This window comes from Melospiza melodia, chromosome 21 (assembly GCF_035770615.1).
Source record: "Melospiza melodia melodia isolate bMelMel2 chromosome 21, bMelMel2.pri, whole genome shotgun sequence".
Lineage (NCBI taxonomy): Eukaryota > Metazoa > Chordata > Aves > Passeriformes > Passerellidae > Melospiza > Melospiza melodia.
Window position 1 is genome coordinate 6,378,385 of NC_086214.1, and position 27,624 is coordinate 6,406,008.

The following is a 27,624-nucleotide window of genomic DNA, read 5'->3' on the forward strand; positions in this document are numbered from 1 at the left end:
AGCACTAAAGCAAACAGGATGGGCTTGGTGCCAAGCACCAACAGGAGTAAATGGGTAGTGGAGTAACACTTGAGTTAGGAGCAATTTCGTCCTCATGGAGCTACACCTTGGCAGTGTGGATCCTCTGCAGGCAGAGGGGAAGCTGGCAGGGAATGTGGTACCCTATTCCCACCTCAATATTCCCAGCACCAAGGGCAGGACGCAGGACACCAGCAAACACTTGCAACTCTTTGACTCTTTAGTGAGGAACTGGATATCACATCCTGGCTTACCTGGAGCTCAGCTGGCTCCCTGCACTCAGGAAGGTGATGATGGCACTGTAGAGCACTGCCAGAGCACTGTCTGCACCTTCACCAGGGAAACAGGGCTGGAAGCTTTGCTGTTCGGCAGCACCTGAGCCAATCTGTACCTTTAAGAGCCACAGTGAGCAGTCCCAGCAAGTCCCCAGGCATGGGGTGCCATCTGTGCCATCCACAGGAGGCTCTCTGGAGGCACCCCCGTGCCACCTTGCATGGCAGCAGTGTCCAGAGCAGCTCAGAAGCGAGGCCGCCGTTTCCGCCCGGTGTATTTGGTGTCTGCCCGCACCTCCCTGTGGGAACAGCAGGAACAGCTCAGCCCCAGCTCAGGGCACTGGGAGGGGAGGGGAGCAGGGCTGTGCCAGGAGGCTGTGCCAGGAGGCTGGGCAGTGCCAGCCTCTGAGCAGCACTCAGCTGGACTCACTTGCCCTGGCGCCGTCTGCGCTCCTTCTTCTCCAGGATCCAGTCCCGGCTTTTCTTCACAGACTTGCCCTTGATGTTCCTGAACCGCGTCCTGGGGGGAGAGGGGACAGCAGCTGCAGAGGAACTGAGTGTGGGGACACATTTCTCTGCCCCAGAGGACTGTCACCCAGTAGTGAGTTTCCCTCCCAGCACCCTGGGCAAGAGGCTGAGCCAGCACAGGGGCAGGGGCCAAACTCCAAACACTGCAGGAGGAGGAGGAGGCTGATTCCAGCTCAGAGCTGAGGGATCCTGACCCATGAACTCCCCCAGGCCACAGCCCATGTCACACCAGCACCATGCTGCTCCCTGGGGTCTCAGGGCATTACAGGCTCATGCACAACCACCTCCCCCTTGTCTGCTCTACTCCAAGCAAGGCAGACAAACTCAGGCTTCCTCCAACGTTCCCAGCTCTGCTGCTGCCCTCCAAGACCACACAGCCCTTTGAGTGAGCAGAGAACAGCAATGTAAGAGGCAGGAAAACATGACAGCCACAAGCTCCTGGCAGCCATGACAACTTTCCTCTGGTTTTTGTTCTGTCTCTCCCAACGGCTGCAAGAGGGGCTTGTCCCTGCACCACTGCTGTGGGAAGAGACAGGGCCAGCAGCAGAAACCCCCAGGCCACTGCTAAGAGAAAAAAGGGAATGCCAGGACTCAGGCACAGCAGCCTGGTTCCATCATGAGCCCTGTAAACATTCCCTCTGCCATACCCTGGCATCAGCTGGAGAGCTGGACAGAAAGCACAGCTGGCTGACTGCTCAGATACAGCTCTAGGTAAGCACCAGAGCTCCAAGAAAGAGCCATGGGAAATGACTCGTTTTGTTCCCCATGTCCCTTGGGAAGATAAAGCAGTTCTCTCCTGGGCTGCTGTGAGTCCTCCCTGTCCTTCCCCTCCCACTGTAGGAGTGTGGTTCCCAGCAAAGCTCAGCCCTCCAGGGCCCCACTCTGCAGGGAGAACCTGCAGCCTCACCCCCAGGGTACCTCTCATTGGTGAACTTGGCCTGCTGTGGCTCTTCACTGGCACACTCGGTACCAAGGCCCTGGAAAGCAAAATTGGGAAGTTGTGTTCTCCTCTGGAGCAGGCACAGCCCTTCTAAACTAAGGGGAATGCAGGGATCTGCAAGGGCAAGGACCAGAGGCACAAACTGGTCTTCCAGAAATTATGGCAAAAAAAGGCAGAACAGCTTTAAAGAGGGAAGGGTTAGATTGGATATGGGAAGAAATTCTCCCCTGTGAGGGTTGGCAGGCCCTGGCAAGGCTGCCCAGAGCAGCTGTGGCTGCACCATCCCTGGAAATGCCCAAGGCCAGGTTGGACAGGGCTTGGAGCAGCCTGGCACAGTGGGAGGTGTCCCTGCCATGGCAGGAGGTGGAACATGATGAGCTGGGAGGTCCCTTCCAACCCAAACCAGTCTGTGATGATGTGAGAGCAGGGCTTGGTGACTGCCAGGAAATGTATAAATGAAGTCACACCTGCACTCCCAGAGCTGTTTGTTTGGCTCCCACACTGCCCACAGCTCCTCCACATCACCCAGGGCAGCAGCTCTGCTGCCTCATGGAGGCCTCACCTTTGGTAATGTGCCAGATGTCCCAACAAAGAGACAGAGGAAGAACCTGAAAGAACAAGGAGCATGAACGTGGGATTCAGCATGTAAATCTCAGTCCCCAGGCAAGACTGAGATGGTTTATAACAGAGTCAGAGCTAAGTTTTAACCTCTGTCCATAAATGTAAAATGGGAGAGAGGACAGCTCAGGGAAAGGGAAAAACAAAAAGAAAAAAAGATCACTGCCAAGCCCAGGCTTCACCCCAAACACAGAGAGAGATGCAGGACTCACTTCTTGGCTTTGGCACTGTTGGGGTAATCCACCACCATTCCCCCTGTGAATCCAGCTCTCATGGCCTGGGCAGTGATGAGCTCCAGCTGGGAAAAGCAGCAGGTGCAAAGTTAATGAGCAATCATCCCCCAGGAAAGGCCAAGAGAGCTCTGGGAGCACCACCCCAGGCTGGGCCTTCCCAAGAGGGACTGCTCCTCCTCCTGCCAAGCCCTGCACCCATCCCCTGGTTCTGCACTCCCATCCACACACCAATTCCTTGCCACTTCAATTTTAAGGCTCAGCCCAAGACGATCTATGAAATATGCATTTCCTCAAGCCAGGTCTCATAAGGTTTTGGAGATTTATTTCACACCTAAGACAGCTCAGCTATCTTAGAAGGCATAGAATCAGCAGGATGGCTTTTGTGGTAGTGTTGGAAACAAAAAGGTATTCATAAAAGGCAAAATAACAAAACTTTTTACAGAGAAAAACCAAGCTAGGTGCAAAAGGCCCTCCTGCCCCTGGTAAAACACCTCACAAAAGCAATTACTTTCTTTTTTCTCTTCTTTTTCTAGTAAATTGCTTAGGCAGGACTTTTTGGCTTTTGTCTAATTAGCTATTTTTAAGTTTGAGGTGAAGACTTTTAAGTCTTATAAATTTTTTTTCACTTAATTAAGAAGAAAAACTTCTAAGCTTATTTCCTTTTTAAAGGGACAAAAAACAACAAAGAGCACATTAATCCACAAATCTTATAAATTCCTATAAATCTATGAAACAACAGAACCTCTAAAAGGTATCCTCCTTACAGGTTATTTTTTTGGGCTCCTGAAGAGCTCTAGAAGTGGCAGGGGGGACAGAGACAGTGCCTTGATGAGAAAGAACAGGATGCAAACAGTAAATGATTTATTTCTCTGCCTGTAGCCCTACCTGCTCTGAGTTCTCGGGGTACAGCTGCAGCACAGCTCGGGATCCTCGGGCCTGCAGGAGACAGAGCAGGTCACACACCTGCCCCAGTGCAGGTGACCCCTCTGGGTCACCATCCCAGCCCCAAACATGAGCTCCCTCCTCCCCAAAACCTCCAGCACAAGGCTCCCAGGAGAGCTGCTCAGCCCACAGAGCCCCTGAGGCACAGGGGCTATCCCAGAATCATGAACTGCTAGGTTTGGAAAAGAAAAAGATCATCAAGTGCAACTTTGATGAGAAGCAGCACCAGGCAGGAAGGCAGTGGCTGCCTTCAGAGCAGCATTTACTTAAAACCACCTGACTTGAAGTATCTTCTAAAAAGCAAAGCCATAAAAGCAGCAGAGCCTTGGCTGGTGGAGGGTGGTGTCGCAGACATCTTTTATGAAAAATTCTTGCCTTAGGATTTTTTTCCTCCTGAGAAGCTGAGAGGCCTCAGGAACAAAATGTAAACATTGATTATCTGCTGCTGTGGAATGCAACAGGTGCATCTGTGATTGGCCTGTGTTGGTTGTTTGTAATTAATAATTATAATTAATGGCCAGTCACAGCCCAGCTGGCTCAGACTCTCTGAGCCACAAACCTTTGTTATTCATTCCTTTCTATTCTTAGTTTAGGCAGCCTTCTGAGATGAAACCTTCTATTCTTTTAGTATAGTTTTAATGTGGTATATATTATAAAATAATAAATCAGCCTTCTGAAACATGGAGCCAGATCTCCATCTGTTCCCTCAACCTGAGCCCCCTGTGAGCACGGTCAGAGGGTGGCACTTACCAGGGCAGTGTAGAGAGTGGAGAAGAACCTGTACAGGCGTTTGGGGGGGCTGTGGGACTTCTTGTCAGCATTACAGAGCCACTGCACTGCAGAAATACTGAGAGGGAAAAGGAGACCCTCAGGACAGAGTCATTGGTTCCTTCACAGAGCTTGTCACCTCTCTTTGAGCTGAATTCCTGCTCTAGGCATGTGCTGGGCCTCAGGGAAACCATTTCATTTCCTTTGTGTTGCTCTGCGTTCTGTTTTGCAGTTACACAAACCCCTCTGGAGACTCAAAAACTTAACAAGGTGCACAAATTAAAGGACAAAAGCATCACCAAGCATCCCCTTTAGTCCAAGTGCTCAAATCCTAGAATGACAGAATGGTTTGGGTTGGAAGAGACCTTAAATCTCAGCTTGTTCCAGCCCTTGCCAGGGGCACAAACACCTCACAGTGTCCCAGGGTGCTCCAAGCTCTGTCCAGCCTGGCCTTGGACACTTCCAGGGATGGGACAGCACAGCTGCTCTGGGCAACCTGGAGGCCTCCCCACCCTCACAGGGAAGAATTTCCTCTCTGTATCTCACCTAAATGTTTCCCCTTTCAGCTTGAAGCCTTTACTCCTGCTCCAGTTATTACAGCCCCTGAGCAGCACTGCAGAGCTCAGCTGTGTCCCTTACCTGGCCAAGCAGGTTTTCCCAAAGAGCAATTTAAACCAGAGCTTTTGGCTCAGCAAAGGACAGCCCTTGCTTCTTCCCAGCTGTTTTCTGAGCAGGTGAGTGCCTCTGTCCCCTTCATCCCAAAGCCAAGCACCAAACCTTGATCCAGGACCTGACTTCTCTAAGCTCTGCCCCTTTATAGTCTGTTCTCCTCCTTGGAGCAGCTCTCATCCACCCTGACAATACCCCCAGCTTTACTTTCTTCCCTTCAAAAAAATTCCCAGCTCAACAGCACAAAAGGACAAGCATCCCCTGGGAGGCAGCTGTCACAAGCTGTTTGTACCACCCAGAGTTTTGGAGGTTTGTCCTGGAGTGATGGAGCCAAGGCTGACAGGGCCAGTCCCTCTCAGCTGTGACTCACCAGGGGTGCACCCTGGGGACTGAGCAGTTCTGGGGGTGTCAGGAGAGCTCAGCTCCAGGCACAGACTCACCTGATGCAGCCATCAAACATGCCAGGCCTGAAGGGAATGCCATGGCCCACATCTGCAAGGAGAAGGTCTCCTTCCACCTCCCTCTCTACGGCCACATCTGCACAGAACACAGCACAGCTCAGGCACTCAGCTCCCAGCCCTGGGGCCTCTGAGGGTCTCAGGGAGGTTGTGCTCACCCAGCATGGCAGGGCTGATGTCCATGCCAATCCAGTAGTGCCCTTCCTCAGAGATGTAATCTCCACTCAGCCCCGAGCCACAGCTAGAGGGAGGAAGGGGGAAGAGCTGAGCTCATGGGGCTGCTCTGAGGCTCTGCTGGCCACACACACCAACGCTACAGCAGCCTGTCCCTGTTCCCCAGCCCACAAAAGGCACTGGGACACCACCACCCCCTTGCCCGTGCACCGCCCAGCCCCAGCTGAGCCACGGAACCGGGCAGAGCCCCGCTCACCCCACATCCAGCAGGAGGCACGCACGGTCCTCGGGCAGCCCCAGCAGCTCCACGGCCCGCTCCGACATCTGCGACTGGATCTCCACCACGCGGGAGCTGCGGCACGGCACGGCACGGCACGGCACGGCGTGAGCGACGGGCGGGGGCACCCCCGGCACTGCGGGACCGGACCCGCACCGGACCCGGCGGGACCCGCACCGGACCCGCACCGGACCCGGCGGGACCCGCACGGTGGGACCCGAGCACCCCTCGCCTCCCTCAGGGCCCGACCCTGCCCCTCACTCCCGCCCCGCTCCGGCCTCACGGCAGAGCCCTCAGGGCTCCCGGCAGGGCCCAGGACCGACCCCGCCCCCGGTGGGACCCCCGGTGCCCGCCCCACGACACCCGCAGCGCCGGTCCCGCCGTACTTCTGGGTGTATTTCCGTGCCTCGGCCTCATCGTAGAACTGAAACGAGAGAGCGGCGGGCGCCGTGAGGCCTGGACCCCACAGACCTGCCTGGTTTTCTCCCAAGATGTGTCCGGGTTCCCCCCCTGCGGAGCCCGGTCCCCCCCGCCCCCCTCCACCTCAGACGTTCGCGGTTACCCCCCAGACGCGCCCAGTTCCCCTCAGACATGCCCGGTTCTCCCCAGACGTGCCCGGTTAGCCCCCCCAGGCGTTCCCGGTTCCCCTCCCCAGACGTGCCTGGTTCCCCCCGAGACATGCCCGGTTCCCTGGCAGACGTGCCCGGTTAGCCCCCCCAGGCGTTCCCGGTTCCCCCCAGGCGTTCCCGGTCCCTCAGGGCCGCTCACCAGCTCGGGCGGCCCGCGGTGCTCGGGCCGGCGGCCGCTGCCCGCCATGCTGCCGCTGCGTGACGTCACTGCCCGGCGGGCGCTGTGCCTGCGCACGTCACTGCCCCGCCGGTGACGCCACAGTCCCGCGCCGCGGCGCTGATGGCGGCGGGCGGGCGCTGAGGCCGCCATGGGCCCGGCGGCGCTCGGGCGGCTGCGGCCGCTCCTCCCCGCGGCCCCGCGGCCCGGCCGCGCCCCGCCGCCCTCCAGGGCCGCGCACACGGCCGATGCCGGAGCCCCGCGGCCGCGTCGCGATCTCTACGAGGTGCTGGGAGTGCCGTCCACGGCCACGGCGGCGCAGATCAAGACGGCGTACTACGAGCAGTCCTTCCGCTACCACCCCGACCGCAACGCGGGCAGCGCCGCCGCGGCCGCTCGCTTCGCCGCCGTCAGCGAGGCCTACCGGGTGCTGGGCAGCGCCGCGCTCCGCCGCAAGTACGACCGCGGGCTGCTGAGCGCCGCCGAGCTGCGGGACGCGCCCCGGCCCTCGGGCCGCGCTCCGGCCGCCGCTGCTCCGCCACCGCCCCGCGCCCCCGCCGCCCGCCCCGGGCCCGGCCCGACCCCCTTCGACTTCGACGCCTTCTACCGAGCGCACTACGGGGAGCAGCTGCAGCGGGAGCAGATCCTGCGGGCGCGGCGGGAGCAGCTGCGGCTCCAGCGGGAGGAGAACGCGGCGCAGGGACGGCTCCGGGCCCTCTCGGATTTCTCCATCGGGCTCTTCTTCTTCCTGGGGGTTGCGCTCATCTACGGCCTCAAGTGACGGCGGGGCGGCCCCCGGGGTGTCCCCCCAGCCGGACGGTGTCGCTGGGGGGGTGCCCTGCACCGCCCCGCGTCTGCTGTTGGGCTGTGACATTGCACCCTGCCAGCGTGACCTTCAGGCACACAGTGCCCTGGCTGGCACAGTCTGTGCCCTCTGGATGCCTCTGGGGACACAGCCTGGGCCAGGCCACTCAGGGTGACCTTGCAGGAGCTCTTGATGGCCCCAGCCATCACCTCCTGCACAGCCCTGGACTCTGGACTGGGATGTGTCCCCTCCTTGGCACAGCTGTGTGCCTGCTGAGATTAAAGGCTATCAGAGATGCTGTGTGCTGTGTGTGCTCGGCTGTGCCTCTGGTTCTTGCTGCTGTCACAGCTGCTGGTGCCACATCTCTGGAGCTCTCTCTGGGTGGTGTCCCAGCTGCACCACCCTGTGGGAATGGCAGGTACAGGAGGCTGAGATCAGACCTGAAAAATGAAACCTGAGCCCGTGCCCTGGTCAGTGTGTGACACTGCCTGGAGCTGTGTGACAGCACTTTGGTGTCTGCAGTCCTCTGTCCTGTCTGGGGCCTGCCAGAGCTTCACAGCACCCCTCCCTGTGAGGATTTTGGCTGTGGTGCACCTGTGAGCACCCAGTGCTGTTCTCTGTGTCTTACACGTGTCTGAGCATCATTTGCACAAAAGTATTTGCCTATTTAAACACTGAAGTGTTTCAAGAACTGAAGATTGTGTTTCTCAGAACCTTTTCTCCTTCCTTGGGTGAAGGTTCACCTGTGCTATGCTGCTGCTGCCTGGAGGGAGAGAAGCTCCCTGGCCATGGCCTGAGTGTGCCAAGGACTCTGTGGGGCACTGGGTTTGCTGTCAGAGGGGTGAGCAGGAGCCTGAGCCTTGTCCAGAGCCTGGGTTGTGTTTTGTCCCAGCACAGGAATGTCACAAGTGAATGAATGCCCTGTGTCTGCTCTGTGCATTTCTGTGATCCTGCTCAGAGCCTGGGGCAGGGCACAGCAGGGACACACAGGGGTGAGATGAGTGGGGAAAGAGGAAAAGAATTCTACACAGCCAGACAAGAAGAGTCTGAAACCAACCCAAAAGCTAAAGCCAGCACAATGGACATGGCACAGCAGGAAACAAACCCCAGGAGGCTGCAGCTGGAGGAACCAGGGGGTGGGGGACACCCTGGGGATGGGGAGCAGCCCCCCTGCACTCAGCATCCTCTGTGTGACAGTGAGGAGAGGAGCAGGAGGGGCTGGCGTGGAGCAGGCTGAGAGCTCGGGCCTCCTGCCACTCTCTGCAGTGAGGGCTGCTGGGCTGGGGGAGCTGGGTGAGGGATGGCAAAGGGCACGGTGGGCCCTGAGGGGATGGGAAAGGCACATCTGATCCCTTGGGCTGGGATGGGAGAGGGATGGGATCCCACACAGGTTCAGGCTGATGAGAGCAGGGGCTGCCGAGCTGTGAGCAAGCCCAGCTTGGGCTCCCACAGGGTCTAACCCTCCATGGGGTGAGGGCTCTGCTGCTGGCACGAGGCCCCTCTGGGCACCTTCCCCACGTGCAGGGCCAGACTGCTCCTTGGCCCCTCTCCTGCCTGTGCAGGATTGCTCTGGTTGCTCCCTGCCTGCTCTCAGCAGCTTGTGCCACCTCCAGCTGCTCACTAGAGCTCACCAGAGCTGGGGCTAAGCTCAGCCCAGGGGCAGAGTGAGCTTTGCAGGGTCCTCCCTGGGTGTCAGTCTGTCCCTTCACTGGGATCACAGCACTGGGATGTCACTGTGGGACACAGGAGCCTGCTGTGCCCTGCTAAAGGGAGCTCTGGAGTTGGGGCTCTGGCACATGCTGATGCATTTTCATGCTCATCTTCATCCTGTAAACAAATCACTGAAAAGATCAGAGGCAGCACTTTGGGCAGGCTTTGGCAGGAAGCATTACTGTGCAGGCTGGAAATGCCAGCAGTGTCCACGGCCCTCCTCTGGCTCCCTCAAACAGGGGGTTTGGAATTCCTGCTGCTGGCTCCTCTCTTCCTCCTCAGGTCTCTGGGATGTATCTTGAAGAATAAAGACATCCAGCCATAAATTGGTGACAAAGTGACACATCTTTCTTGTGGTGGGCCTGGGTGGTGAATACTCCTTGCACTTGCTGGAAAGCAGGGGTGAGGGGCTGTGACCGTGTCCACAGGGGTCTCAGGTTGAGGGAAGAGAAGAGGATCTGACTCCATGTTTCAGAAGGCTTGAGTTATTATTTTGTGATATATATTACATTAAAACTGTACTAAAAGAATAGAAGAAAAGGTTGCATCAGAAGGCTGGCTAAGCTAAGAATAAAAAGGAAAGAATGATAGCAAAGGCAGCTGTCCCAGACTCTGTGTCTGAGCCAGCTGACTGTGACTGGCCATTAATTAAAAACAACCAACCTGGGCCAATCCCAGATGCACCTGTTGCATTCCACAGCAGCAGATAATCAATGTTCACATTTTGTTCCTGAGGCCTCCCAGCTTCTCAGGAGGAAAAATTCCTAAGGAAAGGATTTTTAATGAAAGAGATGTCTGCAACAAGGGGCAGGCAGGTTTCACATCCTGACTGCAGCCAGTGAAGAAGAGGCCAGGGAGGGGAGCTCTGTGTGCCTTGCTGGGCAGGGGGGCCCCTCTGGAGGTCTGCTCTGTGCTGCCTGGGTGACACCCAGGGGTGGCAGTGCCCTGGTGACATCCCTGAGCTCTGGTGACATCCCCTGAGCTCTGCCCTCCCCTGCAGCCGGGACAGGAGGGTGCCCTGAGCTCTGCAGTGTCACCTTTGCCCTGTCAGGCCTGGCTGCTCCTCTGCTCTGGGAAGCATTTCAGCAGCTTGGGCACCAAGTGGCTGGAGCTGCTCCAAATGCCCAGCCTGCCTCCCAGCTCCCAGCACACCACTGTTCTGCCCATTTTTCTCCTCATGTCAACAGTGTCATGGCATTCTGGCTGTTCCCCAGTTGTTTCCTTGATGGAGAGGTGCCAGGAGAGCTGAGCACAGCCTGAGGGTGCCAGGGCTGTGAGCTGTACAGGGCTGGAAGATAAAGGACAGGATAAAGATGGAAGGAAGGATAAAGGAAGATAAGGCAGAGGATAAAGCTCAGTAATTCCCTGTGGCCTTTACATCTCAGCAGCCAGGATGGATCCCTGGGGACACTGACACACACAGGGTTGTTCCTGTGAGAACAGGAGCCCCTTCCTGCAGCTGGGGCAAGGCAGCCATCAGCAGGGCCATGGCAGGGGACAGCTGTGAACTGCCCCAGGTCCTTTTCCTGCCTTGGGGATGTGTCCAGTCCCTGCAGCACAGCTCAGGAGCAGACAGCAGCAGCAGCTGAGCTGTCCCCAGCCCCTCCTGGCCCAGGTGAGGTGGCAGTTTGAGCTGGAAAAGCATCCCAAGGCCTTTGCTAGGAGGAGTGTGATGTTCACAGCAGGGATTTCTTCCTTCTCAGTCTCCAGCCCACTGGGGCCATTTTTACAGATATTCTAGCACATCCCACCCCTCATTTCCTCTCCCTGTGGCTCCATATTTCACTTTCCTGCAGGTGATGTATGTATCCATGCTGGATGCTTGTCCTTTGCTGTCTTGTCCTTTGCACCAGGTTGTGCCACCTGTGTGTCACCAAAAGGGTGACAGCTGTCCCACGGTGGGTTGCTGGTGGGGCCTCAGCCATCATCCCAGCTCTGCCCTGCACCTTCACCCCCGGGCTTGTTTTGGTGTTGCTCATTCCCACCCTTAAATCACTGACAGCAAAGGGAAGCACCAAAATCTGAGGAGTTAACAGATGGGAATTGGATGTGTGATAAGCTAAGGAAATCTTAGGCACCAGGGAAACTTAAACAAGCTGAGGGTCTCCAAGCTCAGTGCAGACCCCACTCCCCACCCCTGCCCCAGCCCCTTTTCATGGGCTGACATCCCCACAACTGCAGGTTTGGGGTGCTGAGCTGCCCCCCTCAGCTGGTGGGGGCTGCAGCCTGGGAGTGTGGGGTCTCAGTGCCTCTTGTGGGTCTCCTCCTGGAGCTGGGCTGCTCTTGGGGAAGGAAGGGGTCAAACCTGGCTGCTGGCAGATTGTGAGGGGCAGGAGCAGGGAGCTGCAGGCTGGGGAGCAGCACTGAGGGGTGGCCTTCAGCCTCCTTCCCCCAAAAGGGGCTGTGAGGGGACAGCCCCTGGGACAGCCCCAGCTGTGTGGGCACAGCTCTGCAGCCCGGGGCTGCCTCTGGTGGCCCTGCCCTCCCAGGGAAGGGCTGCCACGGTTGGCAGCACCCGAGGAGGATGGGGGCAGCTCCCCCTCCCTTCTGCAGCATCCCCTGAGGCCACTCCTTGGTTAATAGAGTTAATTGTTAATGGACAATTAACAGCCCCGTGCCTGCTCCAGGGGCCCCAGCTGGGGCACATTGGCACCCCCTTCCTGGCTGGTGCTAGCCCAGGTTTGTACCCCTTTGGCACCCCTTTGCCTGGGGCTCAGGGAGGAGTGGGGGACACCCCTCTTCTACCAGCTGTTGTGGCTCTCCTGGGCTGGAGCCAGGGATGGGGGGCACCCCCAGCTCCCTGCCCAGCTCTGGCTGCACCCCAGCTGGCAGGGGGACGGGGCTGGGCCAGCAGCAATGAATGCAGGTGCACACCCAGTGCCAACCTCTCCTCCTTGCCAGGGTGAGCAGCAGCACCTTTACCCTCCTTGACTCCATCCTGCAGGGCAGGGACAGGCACAGGGCAGGCAGGAGGGGCAGAGGGGTCACCCTGTGCACTGCCAGCCCCTGCCTGTGAGCCAGTGTCCCTGCCTGCCCCGTGTCCCCGGTCCTGCTGGCCTGTGCAGGGCCTGGAGCTGTTGGTGCCAGAGGGCAGATGCCCCTCACTCCCAGGGGTACAGGGTGCACCCCCTGCCAGGATCACCCCTGGGGTGTCCAGCCACCCTCTGGGGCCAGCCCCACACTGGACAGGACCAGCTGCAGGGTGCCAGGAGCCTCCCCAGGGCAGGGGCTCACCTGGCTCGGCGCCTTCCCCAAGTTTCCCAAGGTTCTTCCCCCCTGAAGTGGGGTGGTGGCCAGCCCAGCAGGACCATGGGGTTGCCAGGGCCTGCCCAGTGCTTCCTGAACTTCCTGGGGTGCTTCAGGACTCCCATGGACTGACAGACAGACAGACAGACAGACCATGGCAGCAGAGCTTTCCTTGGTGCTCAGGCTGTCACTTCAGTGCTACAGCTCTCATGGACACACTCACCCTGCCCAGGCTGCAGGGGCAGCTCCTCACCCTGAGGGTTCCCACTCGTGGGGCCACTGGGGTGACTCAGGAGCTGCACAGGACCAGGGAAGTTTGTCCTGGAGCTGGTGACAGACCCACCCAGCCTGGGGCTGCCCAGCCCAGGGGCATCTTCTTGCCTGGGGAGATGCACTGGGGTTGAGGGCGGTCTGGATAGGTTTTGGGTGGCTTTGCTGCTTGTGCACCATCTCCTGCCTCAGTGCTGTGCCTGGTGCCCCGTGGCAGGGCAGTGACAATGACAGTGACAGCACTGCCAGGTGAGCACTGAGCTGGCTGGTGAACAGCCTTGCACTGCCAGGCTGAGCCCAAAGTGGGACTCAGGAAAGCAGCAGGTGCTTTGTGAAACTCCAAATGTTCCAGTGACCATCACCTCCTCACATGCCAATAAGGCACAGTGCTGGTCCCCTATTTATCCCAGTTTTAAACCTGCTTTAACTGGTAATACTGGAATATTGGCCATAAATGAGGGCTGATGTTTGGCATAAGGGCAGGTAGCCTCAGTGGGGGAGGCTGATCAGACCCTGCAAGCTAATGATCTGTATTTTGGGGTGGTTTGTGGCCTGAGCCAGGACCTTCTGCTGCTTGGGATGATTTCCAATCTGTCTACAAAGCAGGGGCAAGATGCAGGCTGGGCAAGCCGTTGGGAAAGAGGAAAAGAATTCTACACAGCCAGATAGAGAGCACAAGAGTCTGAAACCAACCCAAAAGCTGAACCCAGCACAATGGACATGGCACAGCAGGAAACAAACCCCAGGAGGCTGCAGCTGGAGGAACCAGGGGGTGGGGAACACCCTGGGGATGGGGAGCAGCCCCCCTGCACTCAGCATCCACTGTGTGACCGTGAGGAGAGGAGCAGGAGGGGCTGGCGTGGAGCAGGCTGAGAGCTCAGGCCTCCTGCCACTCTCTGCAGTGAGGGCTGCTGGGCTGGGGGAGCTGGGTGAGGGGTGGCAAAGGGCACGGTGGGCCCTGAGGGGATGGGAAAGGCACATCTGATCCCTTGGGCTGGGATGGGAGAGGGATGGGATCCCACACAGGTTCAGGCTGATGTGAGCAGGGGCTGCCGAGCTGTGAGCAAGTGTCACGGACATATTTTATGAAAAATCCCTTTGACAAGATTTTTCTCCTGAGAAGCTGAGAGGCCTCAGAAATGAAATGTAAACATTGATTATCTGCTGCTGTGGAATGCAGACAGACAGACACGGTGCATCTTTGATTGGTCCATGTGGTTGTTTTTAATTAATGGCCAATCACAGTCCAGCTGTCTCAGACTCTGGTCAGTCACAAGATTTTATTATCATTCCATTCCTTTCCTTCCTTTGCTAGTCTTCTGATGAAATCCTTTCTTCTATTCTTTTAATATCGTTTTAGCATATAATTTTCTTTTCATATAATAAATATAATAAAATAATAACTCAGCCTTCTGAAACATGGAGTCAAGATTCTGATCTCTTCCCTTGTCCTGGGACCCCTGTGAACACCACCACAAGCAAGCCCATGGGCAATAATCCTTCATGGGGTGAGGGCTTTGCTGCTGGCACGAGGCATCTCTGGGCACCTTCCTCATGTGCAGGGCCAAGCTGGCCCTTGGCCCCTCTCCTGAGGGAAACACACATATGGCAGGCTCTGCACCCCTTGCAGGAGCTCTCATTTTCCCCAGGGCAGTGATGCCCTGAGCCAAGTGCCAAGGACAGGTCTGGGGGCTCCTCAGGCTGGAGGGCTCTCCTTGGCTGCCAGTCCCCTCCAAGCCTGGCAGGTGCCCCCGGGTAACCCTTCCCTGTCTCATCCTGCTGTTCACAGCCAGAGCAAAGGGCAGAGCACACACACACAGAGCATGGAAAGAGGCTTTATTCAGGAACCATGTGGCACACCCAGTGCTCCTGGGCCTTTTCCCTGCTATCCCTCCCAGCTAAGCCCACTGACACCCCTACAAGCCCCCCACCCCCAGTTCCTGTCCCATTCCTCCAGCAGATGCAGATGCAGAGCCCTCCCCAATGCAGAACCCCTGCCCCAACCCCGCACCTCCATCCCTGTATGAGCTCCCCCATGTGCCACCCCACAGACCCCTCAGAGCTGTGCCTGCAGCACCTCCCACCCCTCCCTTTCCTGCCCTGGGTGCTGCTGCCCGGCCCGGGAGGGGCAGGAGCGGGGCCATCCCCCCCTGCCCCATGCCCACCGTGCCCCGCTACCGGTGCGGCGGCTCCTGCTCCCGGGGCTGGGCGCTGGGCACGGGCACGGCTCCAGCGGGGCGCAGGGGAGAGCCCAGGCCGGGCGCCTCGGAGCAGGGAGATGCTGGCTGCTGTGCCAGGGCTGGCAGATGGTGCTTGGGAGGCGCAGCGGGCACGGGGAAGGGCGCGGCAGCCTCCGAGGGGACGAGGACGGCGGGCACAAAGCCGTAGGACAGATCGAAGGGTTTGGGCGCTGCTCCGCTCTGCAGGGGGGCGAGGCGGGCTGGTGCCACGCTAGCTGGGGCACCTGGGCACCCCGCAGGGTCCTTCCTGCCCACCTGGTCCTTCTGCACCTGCTCCTTGTGCAGCAGCTCCTGCAGCTTCTCCAGCTGGGTCCGGCAGACGTGGGAGCGCGTGCGGCTCTGGCAGAAGGACTCCAGGAAGGCCTCGAGGGGCAGCTCCTGGGCCAGGAACTGCTTTATCTGGGCCTGTGGGATGGGCAGTGGGGCTAGAAGGAGCACCCCTCGGACCCTGGGGTCTTGACCCTGGCACGTGGCAGGGGATGGAGAGCACCCCATGGCCCTGGTAAGGAAGGGACAGCAGCACAGGGGTCTCAATAACTCACCTCTGACTCTGCTTCGGAGGCATCAAGCTTGGCTTGGAGCTGGCCCAGGGCACTCTGTGGGCTCCACTTCTCCAGGTAAACATCTGTGTGGCACAAGGGGATGGGGATGGGGCTGCCAACCTTCCCCTGGATATCCCTGCTGCTGGGGGTACTGAATTTCCCATCCTCAAGCATCCACTGCCCCCCTCCTTGCACTGAAACCCCCCCAAAACACACCCCTGGAGCCACCTGCACACCACAGCTTCCATCCCACAGATTGCCCAGAAAGGCTGTGGATGCCTCATCCTTGTAATTGTTCAGGGCTACATTGGACTTGGAGCTCTAGGGAAGGTGTCCCTGCCCACAGCAGAGAATGGAATGAGGTGATCTTTAAAGTGCCTTCCAACCCAAATGATTATTCTGTGATTCCATGGCTGGTCCCAGCTAAGGATGTGCTGTGTCACAGGGAGCATCATCTCCCACCACTCCTGAACCATCTCCCTGGGGTAGGGTCAAGAATGCTGAGCCCACCTGGACTCTCCCATTAACAGGGGTTGCCGTGGATGTGCGTCAGCCCAGGGGCTGCTCCCCACTCACCCAGGCGCTGCTGCTTGTCCCAGCAGGCCTCTCGGATCTCCTGCAGCTCCTGGTACTTGATGGCCAAGGAAGCCTTCCCATCCTCCAGCCGCGGGCGCAGGGACAGATTCACCTTGGCCTGGGTGCAATTTGAAGCCAAACACATTTCCCGCTCCAGCTGGAGACTCTGGAACTGTGGGGATGGGATGGGGGCCGTGTGTGTCAGCAATGAGAGAAACGGGCAGAACCGGTCAGATCCAGCACCTTGCTGAGCGGGGGGCAGTGTCCATCCGGGGGTGACCCCCCTTTATCTGCACTGCCTCCATCCCTCTGCTTTGCCTGGTTAGGGGGCGAATCCCGGGGGAACGCAGCGGCTGCAGCCGGGCTACGCCACCTGGCTAAACCCGACCGCGGCAATCTCCGCAGGGAGAGCGCTCGGCAGAGGACACGGATGTCACGGCAGGGACACGCACCCTCCCCTCGCTGCGCACACCCCGCCCGCACTCGGGGCCACCCGGGGCAGGGGCTGGGATGGGGCCGGGAGCGATTCCACGAGAACCTGAGCCCGATTCCGCAGCGCAGCCGGGAGGGCGCGGGGCTCGTCCCGGCTGCGGGAAACGAGACCGGGCTGGAGGGCGGGCGGAGGGCCGGGGCCTCGGCACAGCTCGGGATGCTCGGGCAGCGCACGGGGCTTGGTGGCCCTGGGTTGGCGGCCATGGGTTTGGTGGCCACAGGTTTGGTGGCCCTGGGTTTCGCCCCGGGAGCCCCGCGCAGCCGCGGTCGGGCCGCCCGTGCGGAGGCTCCCCCGCCCCGCCGGTGGCTCTGCGGCTCCTCGGGAGCCCCCGGGATTGCGGGTGTCAGGATGAGGGCAGCGGGCGATGGCAACGGCGGGAGGCACCGGCCCCGCGGTGCCGGCTCCGGGCCGCGGGCGGCTCCGCCCTGCGCACCGGGACAGCCCCGGCGGAGCGAGCGGCGCCCGGCTGGAGCCCGCCGGCGGCGGGACAGCGGCCCCCGGCCCCCCGGCCCCGGCCGTACCTTCCTGCAGAGGCGGGCGGCGCGCTGCAGCCGCGGCTCGTCCTGCAGCAGCGCCCGGAGCTGCGCCGTGCTCAGCGCCCCGAGGCGGCGCGGGGAGCCGGGCGGCGCCGCGGGCCGGGACATGGGCCGGGATCGGGATCGGCTCCGGCACCGGGACCCCCGCCCCCGCCGCCGGCAGCCGAGCGCGCCGCCCCGCGCCCGCCGCCCCCGCCGGTCTTAAAGGAGCCGCAGCGGAGCGCGGAGAGATCCCGCACCGCTCCTGCACCGCAGCGATCCCGCACGGCTCCTGCACCGCAGCGATCCCGCACCGCTCCCGCACCGCAGCGATCCCGCACGGCTCCTGCACCGCAGCGATCCCGCACGGCTCCTGCACCGCAGCGATCCCGCACGGCTCCTGCACCGCACCGCTCCTGTACCGCTCCCGCACCGCTCCTGTACCGCACCGCCCCGGCCGGGGACACGGGCACTGTTCTCGCTCCGCGCACCCGCAACCCGAACCCTCTGTGAGCACCCTGCTCCTCGCTGCACCCCGCTCTGGGCACCCTGCTCCCGGCTGTGCACAACCTACACCCGCTGTGCGCACCTTCCACCCGCTGTGGGTACCCTGCTCCTCGCTGCAAGAATCCTGCTCCCCGCTCTGGGCAACCTTCACCCACGGGGGACAACCTGCACCCTGCTCTGGGCAACCTTTTCCCCCCTGTGAGCACCCTGCTCCCGCTGTGCACACCCTGCTCCCTGCTGTGCACACCCTGCTCCCTGCTGTGGGCACCCTGCTCTCCACTGCACGGATCCTGCACTCTGCTCTGTGCACCCTGCACCCTCAGTGCACACCCTGTACTCCCCACTGTGAAAATGTCTGGTGAGACCAAGCCAGGATCACTGTCACCCAACTGTCACCCTCTGGGCACGTCCCACACACCCAGTCCCTCCTGCTGCCACCGTGGTTTCACTCCTCACACCCTGGGACAGCCTGATGCCCTGTTAGCCACTGGCTCTGGAGAGGTGGGAGCCGTGGGACACCCTGTCCCTGGGATACCCTGTCACCAGAGCACCCTGTCACCAGAGCCCCTGTCACTGGGACACCCTATCAGTGGGACACCCTATCCCTGTGGCACCCTGTCACCAGGACACCCTATCAGTGGGACACACTATCACCAGGACACCTTTGTCACTGGGGCACCCTGTCATTGGGACACCCTGTCAATGGGACACCCTGTTATTGGGACACTCTGTCACCAGGGCACCCTGTCATGGCACATCTGTGCAGTCCCTTTGTCCCCTGAGGAAGGCTGCCTGACTGGGACCAGGAACTGCTGCCACAGGGTCACCGAATGATGCAGGGATTCAGCAGCCTAGAAGAAAAATTCCAGGCCCCCTCTAACAGCCATGTCTCCTTGCTCTTCCAGCTTCTGACCCCAGCACAGGAGAGCTGCTCTTCCAGCCAGCACAAATCCATGCTGGAGCTGCTCTGTGGATCCCCTCCCTGTGCTGTGCAGGTCACAGGGCCTTTAACACAGTGTAACTGGGTTTAATTTTCTTACATCCCTGAGAAACACTCAAGGCTTTCTCTCTCTCCAGGCTGAGTAACCTGGTTTAGTGGAAGGTGTCCCTACCCATGGTAGGGGGTTTGGAATGAGATGGGTTTTAAGGTCCAACCCAAACCAGGCTGTGATTCTATGATAAGCCTCAAGACTCCAGTCCTGGCTCCTGACATGGGATTTCTTGGGTCTCAGGGGAGGAGATCAGAGGTACAGAACAGATGTCATTACTGAAGAATGAGCTCAAGCAAGCATGTTTATTGGATGCCTTATCAAACACTGCAGAAAGGCTCAGAGTACATGGAAATTTGGGGCATTGCTTTCTGTGAGTTCTGGAGACAGCAAGGAAACTCTGATGTAACTCCAAGGCTGTGTGTTTTCCTCCTGCAGGGAAGGTACATGTGGAATCCACAAATTTCATCAGTGTTTTTTTAATTCTTGATTATGACCACAATAACAAGGAATCATTGGCAAGCACAGGGGAATGGAGCTGAGCAGAGGGGAGTCTGCAGTTGGAGAGGGGGATTGTAAAGTGGCATTTCATTAAAGCCCTGCTACCCTTGTGCTCCTCGCTCTGCTCCTGAGAGGCTCACACTCTTTGGCCGTGCAGAGCCTTTGCAGTGTCCACTGTGGACAGGAGGAGGAGGAAGCACTAACAATAAGAAGCTGGTTTAATGAGGATTAGAGAGGATTTGCAGTTCCCCTTGCACAGGTTGCCCCATGTCAGGCCCCCCTTGTAATTCAGCCTCACGGAGTAACAGGACGAGTACCACCACCCTCCCTCATAGCTGTAGGCACAGTTCTTACTGTAGGTGTCCTGGTCCTGGTCCTTTGTGGAGAATTTCATGTTGTCGTGCATGTTGTTGGGGTTGTCTGAGGTCATGGCGTCGCCGGCCGTGCCGTTGTAGGAGCCCAGCCGGAGGCGGTAGCCGTGCTCCTCGTCCTCCACGCTGAACAGGTTGTAGTCTGCGAAGCTGAGGTTGTCTGCAGAGTCCTGGATGACAAACCTCACCTGGTACACCTTCTGCTTGGCAATCTGGTGGATGTACTCGGTGCCCAGCCAGTACTCGGTGCGCACGTTCCCGAAGCCGAACTTGTAGGTGCTCCAGGCCTCGGCCCAGGTGACAGGGGTGTCCCTCTGGTTCCTCTGGATGACGGTCCAGCCCCCGTGGGTCACGTTCATCTCGCAGTACACCACCAGGTGGTGCAGCCCCTTGGGCTGGATGATGTACACACCACTGTGGCTTCCCCGGGGGATCTCGCTGCAGTCCTTGGGCCACCCTGAGGCTGCAAACAAGAGATGGTTATTGAATCCCCCTGAAAATGGGGCGTTCTTTAGTGTCTGAATCCTTTTGCACACACATTCCTAGGCTGTATTCCTGCCATGTGCTCACAGGAGTAAACCAAAATCTTGCATGATCAATGATTTGATAAACTCTTACATGATCAATGTAAGACTTTATCAAATCAGGGCAACCTGGGCATGGGAGTAATGTGCTCTGACTCCAATGATTCAGAAGGCTGAGGAATTGCTTTATTAAGCTATATTATATTACACTATACTATGTTATTAAATATACCAATATTATATTATAATATATATTATATATTATAATTATTATATCATAACATAAGAATTATAATGTAATACATGACAATATATTATATTATGTTATATTATATTATATTATAGTATATTATATTATATTATATTATATTATATTATATTATATTATATTATATTATATTATATTATAATTGTTCTGGTTTGCAGCAATATATTACTATTATTGTAGTAATAATATAATATAGTAATATTATATTGTAGTAATATAATATAGTAATATTATATTATAGTAATATAATATTACTATATTATATTATTACTATACTATTATATTACACTATACTATATAGTATACTATAGTAGTACTATACTATACTTTAGTATAGTACTACACTATACTATACTAAAGAAAAACCCATGATCCTTTCAGTTATGACACAGCTTTGATCCAATTGGTCTCACAGTCCAAACAACCATCAGCAAAGTCCAATTAACAAATCCCTTTTGGTGAACAATCTCCACAACACATCCCACATGTGCCAAACAACAGGAGCTGCAAGCAGGGATAAGGATTGTGTTAATTCCCTTCTCTCTCTGAGCTTTGTCACTGCCTTTCCCAGGAAAAATCCTGGGAGAGAGAATTATGTCTCTCTCTGTTCAAAGAGTTTGTGAATGCCACAAGAGTTGAGCTTCACATCTTCCTAAGAGAGGGTTCAAAGTGATGGGGACACACTGTGAAAACGTCTGGTGAGACCAAGCCAGGATCTCTGTCACCCAGGGACCCCATCCAGGCTGGGCTGAGCCTCAGGGATTTGCCTGTATCATGCAGATGATGCATCACCCCAGACAAATGCAAATCTGGGGCACAAAGTCACTTGCTGGTACAGCACAGAGGTTTAGTGCTCTGCCCCAGAGAGAGGGTGGCTGTGACATCCATGTCTCCAACAATTAAATCAGCCCTTGGGACCTCAACAGGGCAAAGCCATTGTTGCTCTCTGGCCTTACCCAAGTAGCTCTTTGGAGGCTTCCTGACTTGTTGGGTTTGATCATGGCCTTTCCGTGCCCCAGAGTGTCTGCACCTCATACAACAAACAGCTGAATGCACCTACACACTGCTGGGAAGGAATTTGCTCCACTTCCAGTGCCTCTGTCACCAGCTGTCCCCACCCAGGCAGGACCTATCTTTGGCCTTCTGGGCAAATGTTGACCCAGCCAGCTCAGTGACTCTGTCACATCCAACTGTGTACTGAAAATAGGAAAGTGACTAATCACCACTTCCCAGGAATGAAGCATCACTTTCCAGTTTGCACCTTTATCTGGAAAATTCCCCATGCAAGAGCCCCTCATGAGGTACTGAGCCCAGGACACAGCTGCAGCAGAGTCCCCTGAGGCTGTCGCTGCAGCCCATCAGACAATCCACATATTCCTGGCAGTGCAGGTGTAAGACATGGGAGAGTTGTCTGAGGGCTCTTGGTGAGCCCAGTGATGGTGGAACCCCCAGGAGAGGCAGAGACTCACCATGGCTCACTGGAGGGTGGTGGGCGATGTCCCTGGCCTGCCGGACGTGTCCATCACCATCACCTAAAGTAGCACAGGAGACAGGGGTGAGTGTGGAGGGGTTTGAGGGTCCCCAGGATGAGATGGGAATCTTGACTCCATGTTTCACAAGGCTGATGTATTATTTTATGATATATATTATATGAAAAGAAAATCATATACTAAAACTATACTAAGGAAAAGAGAAAGGAGACATCAGAAAGCTAGAAAAGAATGAATAATAAAATCTCGTGACTGACCAGAGTCCCCACACAGCTGGACCTGTGATTGGTCATCAAGTAAAAACAATCCACGTGAGACCAATCAAAGATGCACCTGTTGGTGAACCATCTCCAGACCACATTCCACAGCCATCAGATAATTATTGTTTATATTTATTTTCTGAGGTTTCTCAGCTTCTCAGGAGAAAAATCCTGGCAAAAGTATTTTTCAGAAAATATGTCAGTGACGGAGTGAGTGTGGGGAGTAGACATGTCAAAGGCCTGCTAGGAGAGCTCAGTCTTCTCCAGATGATATTTTTCTGTTACTGGTGTTAATTCCAAAGGAATTCACCAATTTCAGATATTAACAAATTGGTAATTTGGAGGAATTTACATGGTGTTAGAGTGAGGCTGATGCATTTTTGTGGAAAGGATTTGGGGATACTGTGCAGGGGAAAACCCCTAATGATGGTGGCAGCACTGGGAAGGTGAGTGTCAGAGTGCAGCAGCTGCAGTTGGGACTTGGGAGGAAGAAGGATTAAAGAGAGGGGGAAGAAATGTGAGAGCAGACACAGGAAAACTGGCTCAGGTGCCAGGAGCTGGGAGAGGAGTCTGCTCAAAAGGGAATTTGAAGGATGTTGCTGGAAGAGAGGAAAATTTAGAATGAGTTAATGCAGAAATGTCTTTTGCAAGGACATCTCTGTATCCACTGATGGCTGTAAAACAGAAGGATCAGTCACAGGCTTATGGAATCACAAAAGCCACTCCTGTTCCCTCTCTACAACAGACAATTCACCCTGCAGCTGCTCAGGTGACATCCTCAGATACTGCTCCCTGCCTTCAGTCCCAGCTGGCACTGTCACCTCCTCCCTTGGGCAGTGTTTGACTTGAGCCTCTTGCACTCTGCATAAGCCCTGACACATTCTGCCTGCCAGACTTCTGACTTTCTCAATTTTGATATTGACTCTTTTTGACTCACTTTGACTCTCTTTCCAACCTGAGCCTGCGTGGAGTGGGAAACACTCATGTGACATGGCCTGCAGGAGTTTCCTACCATGGCATTTACTACAGGCACACGGAGCTGTTCACTCCTGTTTGTGTTGTAAGGCATTAAATCTGCCTCTGCTCCCTTCTGCCCTCATACCCCATCCCTTTGTCAGCACTCCTCTCCAAGTCAGCCTTTGGAATGCTGCCTGTCTCTCCTGGTTTGCATCCATGCTGTTGATGTTTTCAGAGCACACCACAGTGCTGTGGGTGAGAGATCACAAAATCAGAATATCCCAGGTAGGAAGGAAACCACAAGGGTCATCAACTCCAACTCCCTGCACAGGACAACCCCACAATCACACCATGTTCCTGAGAGCACTGTGGAGCCCAGAGCACATATTCTTTCTCTACTCAGACTTGCAGTTCTTGCTGAACCCTTGTTCAGGCTCAGTGCTCCCTGTGCTGGCAGTTTCCTGACAGGTGATCTGAAACCAAACACTTGGACCTTGAGCTCCTCTGCCAAGCACATTTCCTGTTCCCTTGGAAGGGAATCAGCTCTTTCTCTCATGCCACATCCCACCCACAGCCCCTGTGTTTTCCCTGAGCATTTCCTCAAGGGCTCCTCACTGCTTCTGGTACCTGTAGGACACTGTGCGATCACCTGGCTGATTGCCCTGGGCCAGGGCCACTGCCCAAACTCTTTGTATTAACTTCATTTATTTCCTCTTTGTATTAACTTCATTTATTTCCTCTTTGTACTGAGGTCTCCCTTTTATTCAGTTCTCCACTGATGATTTCCAGAGATCGGAGCTGTTCTCCCTGTCTTCAAAACACACTGGGACCATCTTTTACCCTTCTCCAAGGAAGAGCACATGGCCCACGAGACTCTGGGCTTGGTCTTGCTGCCAATTTGTCCTTTCTATTCTGTCCCTTATGGACAGAATAACTTCCTGCCATGCAGGAGATGAGACAGGCAGCAAGCAGAGGGGCACCCTAAGGTTACTCTTGCTCCAGTAGGACACTCTCAGATCAGTATTTAGTCCTTCCTTGGTGTGACAGAGGCATGGGCAGGCTGGTGAGGATGTGGGCTCTGTAGGACCTGACTGATCAGGAGCTTGCTTGTCTCTCCCTGTTTCAGGGCCACACTTACCCAGCGGGGAGGGCTCTGGGGGAGCATTCATAATGTCATCCATGGTGCCATTGAGGAGGTACAAGTTCCTTATGTCAACATCAGGAAAAGATGCTGCCAGGGCCAGCAGGCAGGTCAAAAGCAGGAGACAAAGGCCCTGGGTAGCTGAAATGGGAAGGGATTGGAAGAAATAGATCAGAATTCTTCTATTGGAAAGCCACTAACCCCATTTAGAGTAAAAGAGGAAAATAAAACTCTGTGTAGAGCTCCCTCAGAGCCATGAGCCCCATGCTGATGAGTTCATTTAGATGAGCTGTCCTGTACACATTAGCAGGAGTCACAGGAGTCATTAGTGGTGGTACCTGCTGGAGGGGTATTTGAGACCAAAGAAGTGCCAAAACCTTGTCCAAACCCAAAGTGTCCATAATCAGAAATCCCTATAAAAGTCAAGATTTGGGACTAAACATAACAAGCAGGGTGAACACAGAGGGAGGGATCCCCTTTTTGCCCAGCTCCCATGACACAGAATTCACAGAATCCCTGGGTTGCAAGAGACCTTCAAGATCATGGAGTCCAACCCAGCCCCAACACCTCAACCCAACCCTGGCACCCAGTGCCACATCCAGGCTTTGTTAAACACACCCAGGGATGGGGAGATGGGGACTCCACCACCTCCCTGGGCAGCCATTCCAGAACTTTATCACTCTTTCTGTAAAAAACTTTTTCCTGATATCCAACCTATATTTCTCTTGGTGCAGCTTGAGGCTGTGTGCTCTGATTCTGTCAGTGCTGCCTGGAGAAAGAGCCCAACCCCACCTGGGCACAGCCACCTTTCAGGGTGTTGTAGAGTGATAAGGGCACCCCTGAGTCTCCTTTTCTCCATGCTGAGCACCCCCAGCTCCCTCAGGGGTTCCTCACAGGGTTTTTGTTCCCAGCCCCTCTCCAGCCTCGTTTCCTCCTCTGGATGTGCTCCAGCCCCTCCATGTCCTTCCCAAGCTGAGGGGCCAGAGCTGGACACAGCACTCAGGTGTGCCCTCAGCAGTGCTTTGAGCTGGGGCTGCCCTGGGGCTGTGGGCAGCAGGGCCTGGGGTGGAACAAGCCCCAGGCAGGGCTCTGTGTGTGTGCCAGCAGCATGGCAAATGGAGGCAGCACAGCCCTCCGGGATCAGAGTGGGTCTGGGGTAAATGATGCCCTTTCTGTGCTTATGTTGGTTGTGTGGCTGCTTCAAGGTTTCCATATGAGGACAGCTGCTCTGGTCTGGTCTGGTTCAAAGCACTAGGAAAAACCAGCACACTTTTGGCAGTATTCAAGCTAAGTAGAATAACAGAAGTTTGTCCTGATTCCTAGAGTGGGACACTGTGGAGCAGCCTGCCCGTGGGGAATTCTGTTCCTGATGAGACACTCACAGCTCACCTGGCAGATTACCAATGTGAGCCCCTCAGTGTTCAAAACCAAGCAGAGCCAACACCTATTGCATTTCCCAGGGGTACCTGGGTTTGGCACCATTCTCTGGGATGCCTGAGAAGGAAAATGATCATGGATGGCAGCCTGGAACCACAGTGTGGAATCACAGCCACCCTAGAGACAAACACCCCATTCTGGGAATGCTGAGATGCCCCAACCTATCATGCTGGTTACAGTTTTACAGCAAGTCTTTTAAAAACTCTTCACTCCAACTGATTCATTTCTCAGTTCCTACTGAGACATTGCATATGTTGATATACTGTTCTATATCAACATTGGGTGTGTTGCTATACTTTTGTTTAGGGACATGTTTAAAGGTATTTTTCCTTGAGGCCCCCAGGGAAGAAATGCTCCCTGCCCTGCCAGCCCTTCCCTGGGACTGGTCCTGAAAACTCTGCATAGGAAGGAGATGCAAAGGAGGATCAGTCTCTTGTGGGTGCTGTGCTGGGGACAGCAATGTGCTATTGAGCATCTGACCTTCAGATCTGGGTACCTGTTCAATATCACATTCAGGAGGAAAACCTAAAAAATCCCTTTTCTACTCTAGAGTGTTTAACACTTTCTTTGGAGAACTGAAAATTGCAAAGAATGGTGAATACAAAACTTGTAAAATGGTCTGTGTGGTGCTCCAGGGCTACACTGGTACAACCTGGATACAGCAGAGCATGCAGGCTCAGCCCAGGGCAGAGCAGGCACAGACAAGGACTCAGTACCAGGATCAGAGTGGACAAACCCCACAGCAAAGTGCTGGGATACCCTGTGAGCTGCAGGCACACACTGAGGTCCCGTCCCATCCCATCCCATCCCATCCCATCCCATCCCATCCCATCCCATCCCATCCCATCCCATCCCATCCCATCCCATCCCATCCCATCCCATCCCATCCCATCCCATCCCATCCCATCCCATCCCATCCCATCCCATCTCATCCCATCCATCCCACCCCACACTCACCCATGCTGTCTCTGTGGGCACCTGTGGAGCTCAGAGCTGGGTGCTTTTGGCCTGGCTGCAGGGGTGTCCAGCCTGAAAGTTATAGGGTTGGGCAGGGGAGGGGGTGGAGGCAGGAAACCCAAACCTCAGCACTTGTCCCCTGCTTGGCAGCAGGACCAGTGGCTCAGGGCTTATTTGCTCTCCACCATCAAGTGATCAGTCCTCAGGCACTGAAGTCACACAGGTGAAGAGCTTTCTCCAGGGGCAAAGCAAATAATTTGGTGGCAATAAGCAAATGCTTTGAAATGACCCCAATTCAGTGTGCAGTGTTTCCCCGGGGAATGACGTTCTTGGGGCATCTCCACAGGGCTCAACTGGTGAGCAAACACCCAGGTGACCTTCACCTCCTGGATGGAAATCAAACACAGGCGTAAATCACTCTCTTCAGAGCTGGCATTGAGCTCAGCAGCCCCTGGGAACCCCACAGACCCTTCAGGGAAGAGGCACTCCAGTGTTCTGGGAAACTGAGCCCTGAACTTCACAAAGCTCCACTCCAGTGCCTGCTGACACCCCTGCCCTGCCACTGCCACACTGCCCCTTGTGCAACACCCGCTGTGCCCCCCTGGCACCAATCTCAAGGGGGTTCTGGGCATCATGAAGTGCCATTGATGTAAAATGGTCTCACTTGGAGCCCCTCTCTGCTCTAGGAGCACGCACACCATGGATGTGTACAGAAAATGCCAGACCTTTCTTTCAAATCTTTCTGGCTGCTGGGCTGCAGGAGCCCTCCTGACTGAGAACACTGCAGGCATCCATCCCAGGGAAAAGGGGAAGGAAGGGAAATTAGATTTTAAAAAATCTGCTTGGGTCTGTTCAAAGACAAAAAAAAAAAAGAAGAGAAGTTATGGGGCCTCCATTCCCTGACATTCACAACCGACCCTAAACAGCCCATTCAAGTTTGGCACTGAGGACAAACCAGAGGCACCCAGAGATCCCCCTGGTTTTGGACACCCTGTGTCTCCAGTTCTCTGCAGATCCCCTCTCTAGCCCTCACATCTCAGTGCTGGGCCCCCACAGCCAGCCCAGCTGGGGGATTTGCCCTTCCAGGGTTAACAGCTGTCATGGCCCTCATGGCCTGTCACACCCAGGGCCTTCCCCTGGGC

The 27,624-nt window shown here is 56.1% G+C and overlaps 4 protein-coding genes and 1 non-coding gene across 5 annotated transcripts; 1 reads left to right on the plus strand and 4 right to left on the minus strand.

Moving 5' to 3' along the window:
• Window positions 1-217: 217 nt before the first annotated feature.
• BUD23 (BUD23 rRNA methyltransferase and ribosome maturation factor) lies at window positions 218-6,734 on the minus strand. Its single transcript, XM_063173955.1, has 12 exons — window positions 6,666-6,734; window positions 6,284-6,321; window positions 5,877-5,972; window positions 5,605-5,687; window positions 5,429-5,525; window positions 4,302-4,398; window positions 3,495-3,545; window positions 2,589-2,674; window positions 2,321-2,366; window positions 1,737-1,795; window positions 721-810; window positions 218-589 (listed from the first exon to the last, which is right to left on the minus strand). Exons 1-12 carry the CDS (start codon window positions 6,711-6,713, stop codon window positions 535-537), a joined length of 846 nt encoding a protein of 281 aa, XP_063030025.1. The 5' UTR covers window positions 6,714-6,734; the 3' UTR covers window positions 218-534.
• On the minus strand, window positions 1,219-1,351 carry LOC134428019 (small Cajal body-specific RNA 20). The gene has a single exon (XR_010030294.1). It is a non-coding gene; the product is annotated as a small Cajal body-specific RNA 20 (non-coding RNA).
• A 100-nt stretch (window positions 6,735-6,834) lies between the features above and the next one.
• On the plus strand, window positions 6,835-7,788 carry DNAJC30 (DnaJ heat shock protein family (Hsp40) member C30). The gene has a single exon (XM_063173956.1). It carries the CDS (start codon window positions 6,835-6,837, stop codon window positions 7,462-7,464), a length of 630 nt encoding a protein of 209 aa, XP_063030026.1. The 3' UTR covers window positions 7,465-7,788.
• Window positions 7,789-14,533: 6,745 nt separating this feature from the next.
• VPS37D (VPS37D subunit of ESCRT-I) lies at window positions 14,534-17,816 on the minus strand. The gene is made up of 5 exons (XM_063173689.1): window positions 17,670-17,816; window positions 16,073-16,244; window positions 15,497-15,579; window positions 15,210-15,359; window positions 14,534-15,134 (listed from the first exon to the last, which is right to left on the minus strand). Exons 2-5 carry the CDS (start codon window positions 16,215-16,217, stop codon window positions 14,889-14,891), a joined length of 624 nt encoding a protein of 207 aa, XP_063029759.1. The 5' UTR covers window positions 16,218-16,244; window positions 17,670-17,816; the 3' UTR covers window positions 14,534-14,888.
• Window positions 17,817-18,862: 1,046 nt separating this feature from the next.
• Window positions 18,863-26,643, minus strand: LOC134427815 (fibrinogen-like protein 1-like protein). The gene is made up of 4 exons (XM_063173929.1): window positions 26,483-26,643; window positions 24,086-24,229; window positions 21,710-21,772; window positions 18,863-19,911 (listed from the first exon to the last, which is right to left on the minus strand). The coding sequence occupies exons 1-4, from the start codon at window positions 26,484-26,486 to the stop codon at window positions 19,277-19,279; spliced, it is 846 nt and encodes a 281-aa protein (XP_063029999.1). The 5' UTR covers window positions 26,487-26,643; the 3' UTR covers window positions 18,863-19,276.
• Between the last annotated feature and the right edge of the window lie 981 nt (window positions 26,644-27,624).

Excerpts from the sequence above, each read along its gene's own strand:
- VPS37D (XM_063173689.1), bottom strand. The coding sequence starts at position 16,217 with ATGTGTTTGGCTTCAAATTGCACCCAGGCCAAGGTGAATCTGTCCCTG. Across the intron at positions 15,580-16,072 it reads GGACAAGCAGCAGCGCCTGG|ATGTTTACCTGGAGAAGTGG; the intron begins GTGAGTGGGGAG and ends TGTGCCACACAG. Across the intron at positions 15,360-15,496 it reads CCTCCGAAGCAGAGTCAGAG|GCCCAGATAAAGCAGTTCCT; the intron begins GTGAGTTATTGA and ends CCCATCCCACAG.
- LOC134427815 (XM_063173929.1), bottom strand. Across the intron at positions 21,773-24,085 it reads CCCAGAGCCCTCCCCGCTGG|GTGATGGTGATGGACACGTC; the intron begins GTAAGTGTGGCC and ends GTGCTACTTTAG. Across the intron at positions 19,912-21,709 it reads CCACCCTCCAGTGAGCCATG|CCTCAGGGTGGCCCAAGGAC; the intron begins GTGAGTCTCTGC and ends TCTTGTTTGCAG.
- DNAJC30 (XM_063173956.1), top strand. The coding sequence starts at position 6,835 with ATGGGCCCGGCGGCGCTCGGGCGGCTGCGGCCGCTCCTCCCCGCGGCC.
- BUD23 (XM_063173955.1), bottom strand. The coding sequence starts at position 6,713 with ATGGCGGGCAGCGGCCGCCGGCCCGAGCACCGCGGGCCGCCCGAGCTG. Across the intron at positions 5,688-5,876 it reads TGCCTCCTGCTGGATGTGGG|CTGTGGCTCGGGGCTGAGTG; the intron begins GTGAGCGGGGCT and ends TCCTCCCTCTAG. Across the intron at positions 5,526-5,604 it reads CATCAGCCCTGCCATGCTGG|ATGTGGCCGTAGAGAGGGAG; the intron begins GTGAGCACAACC and ends TGTTCTGTGCAG.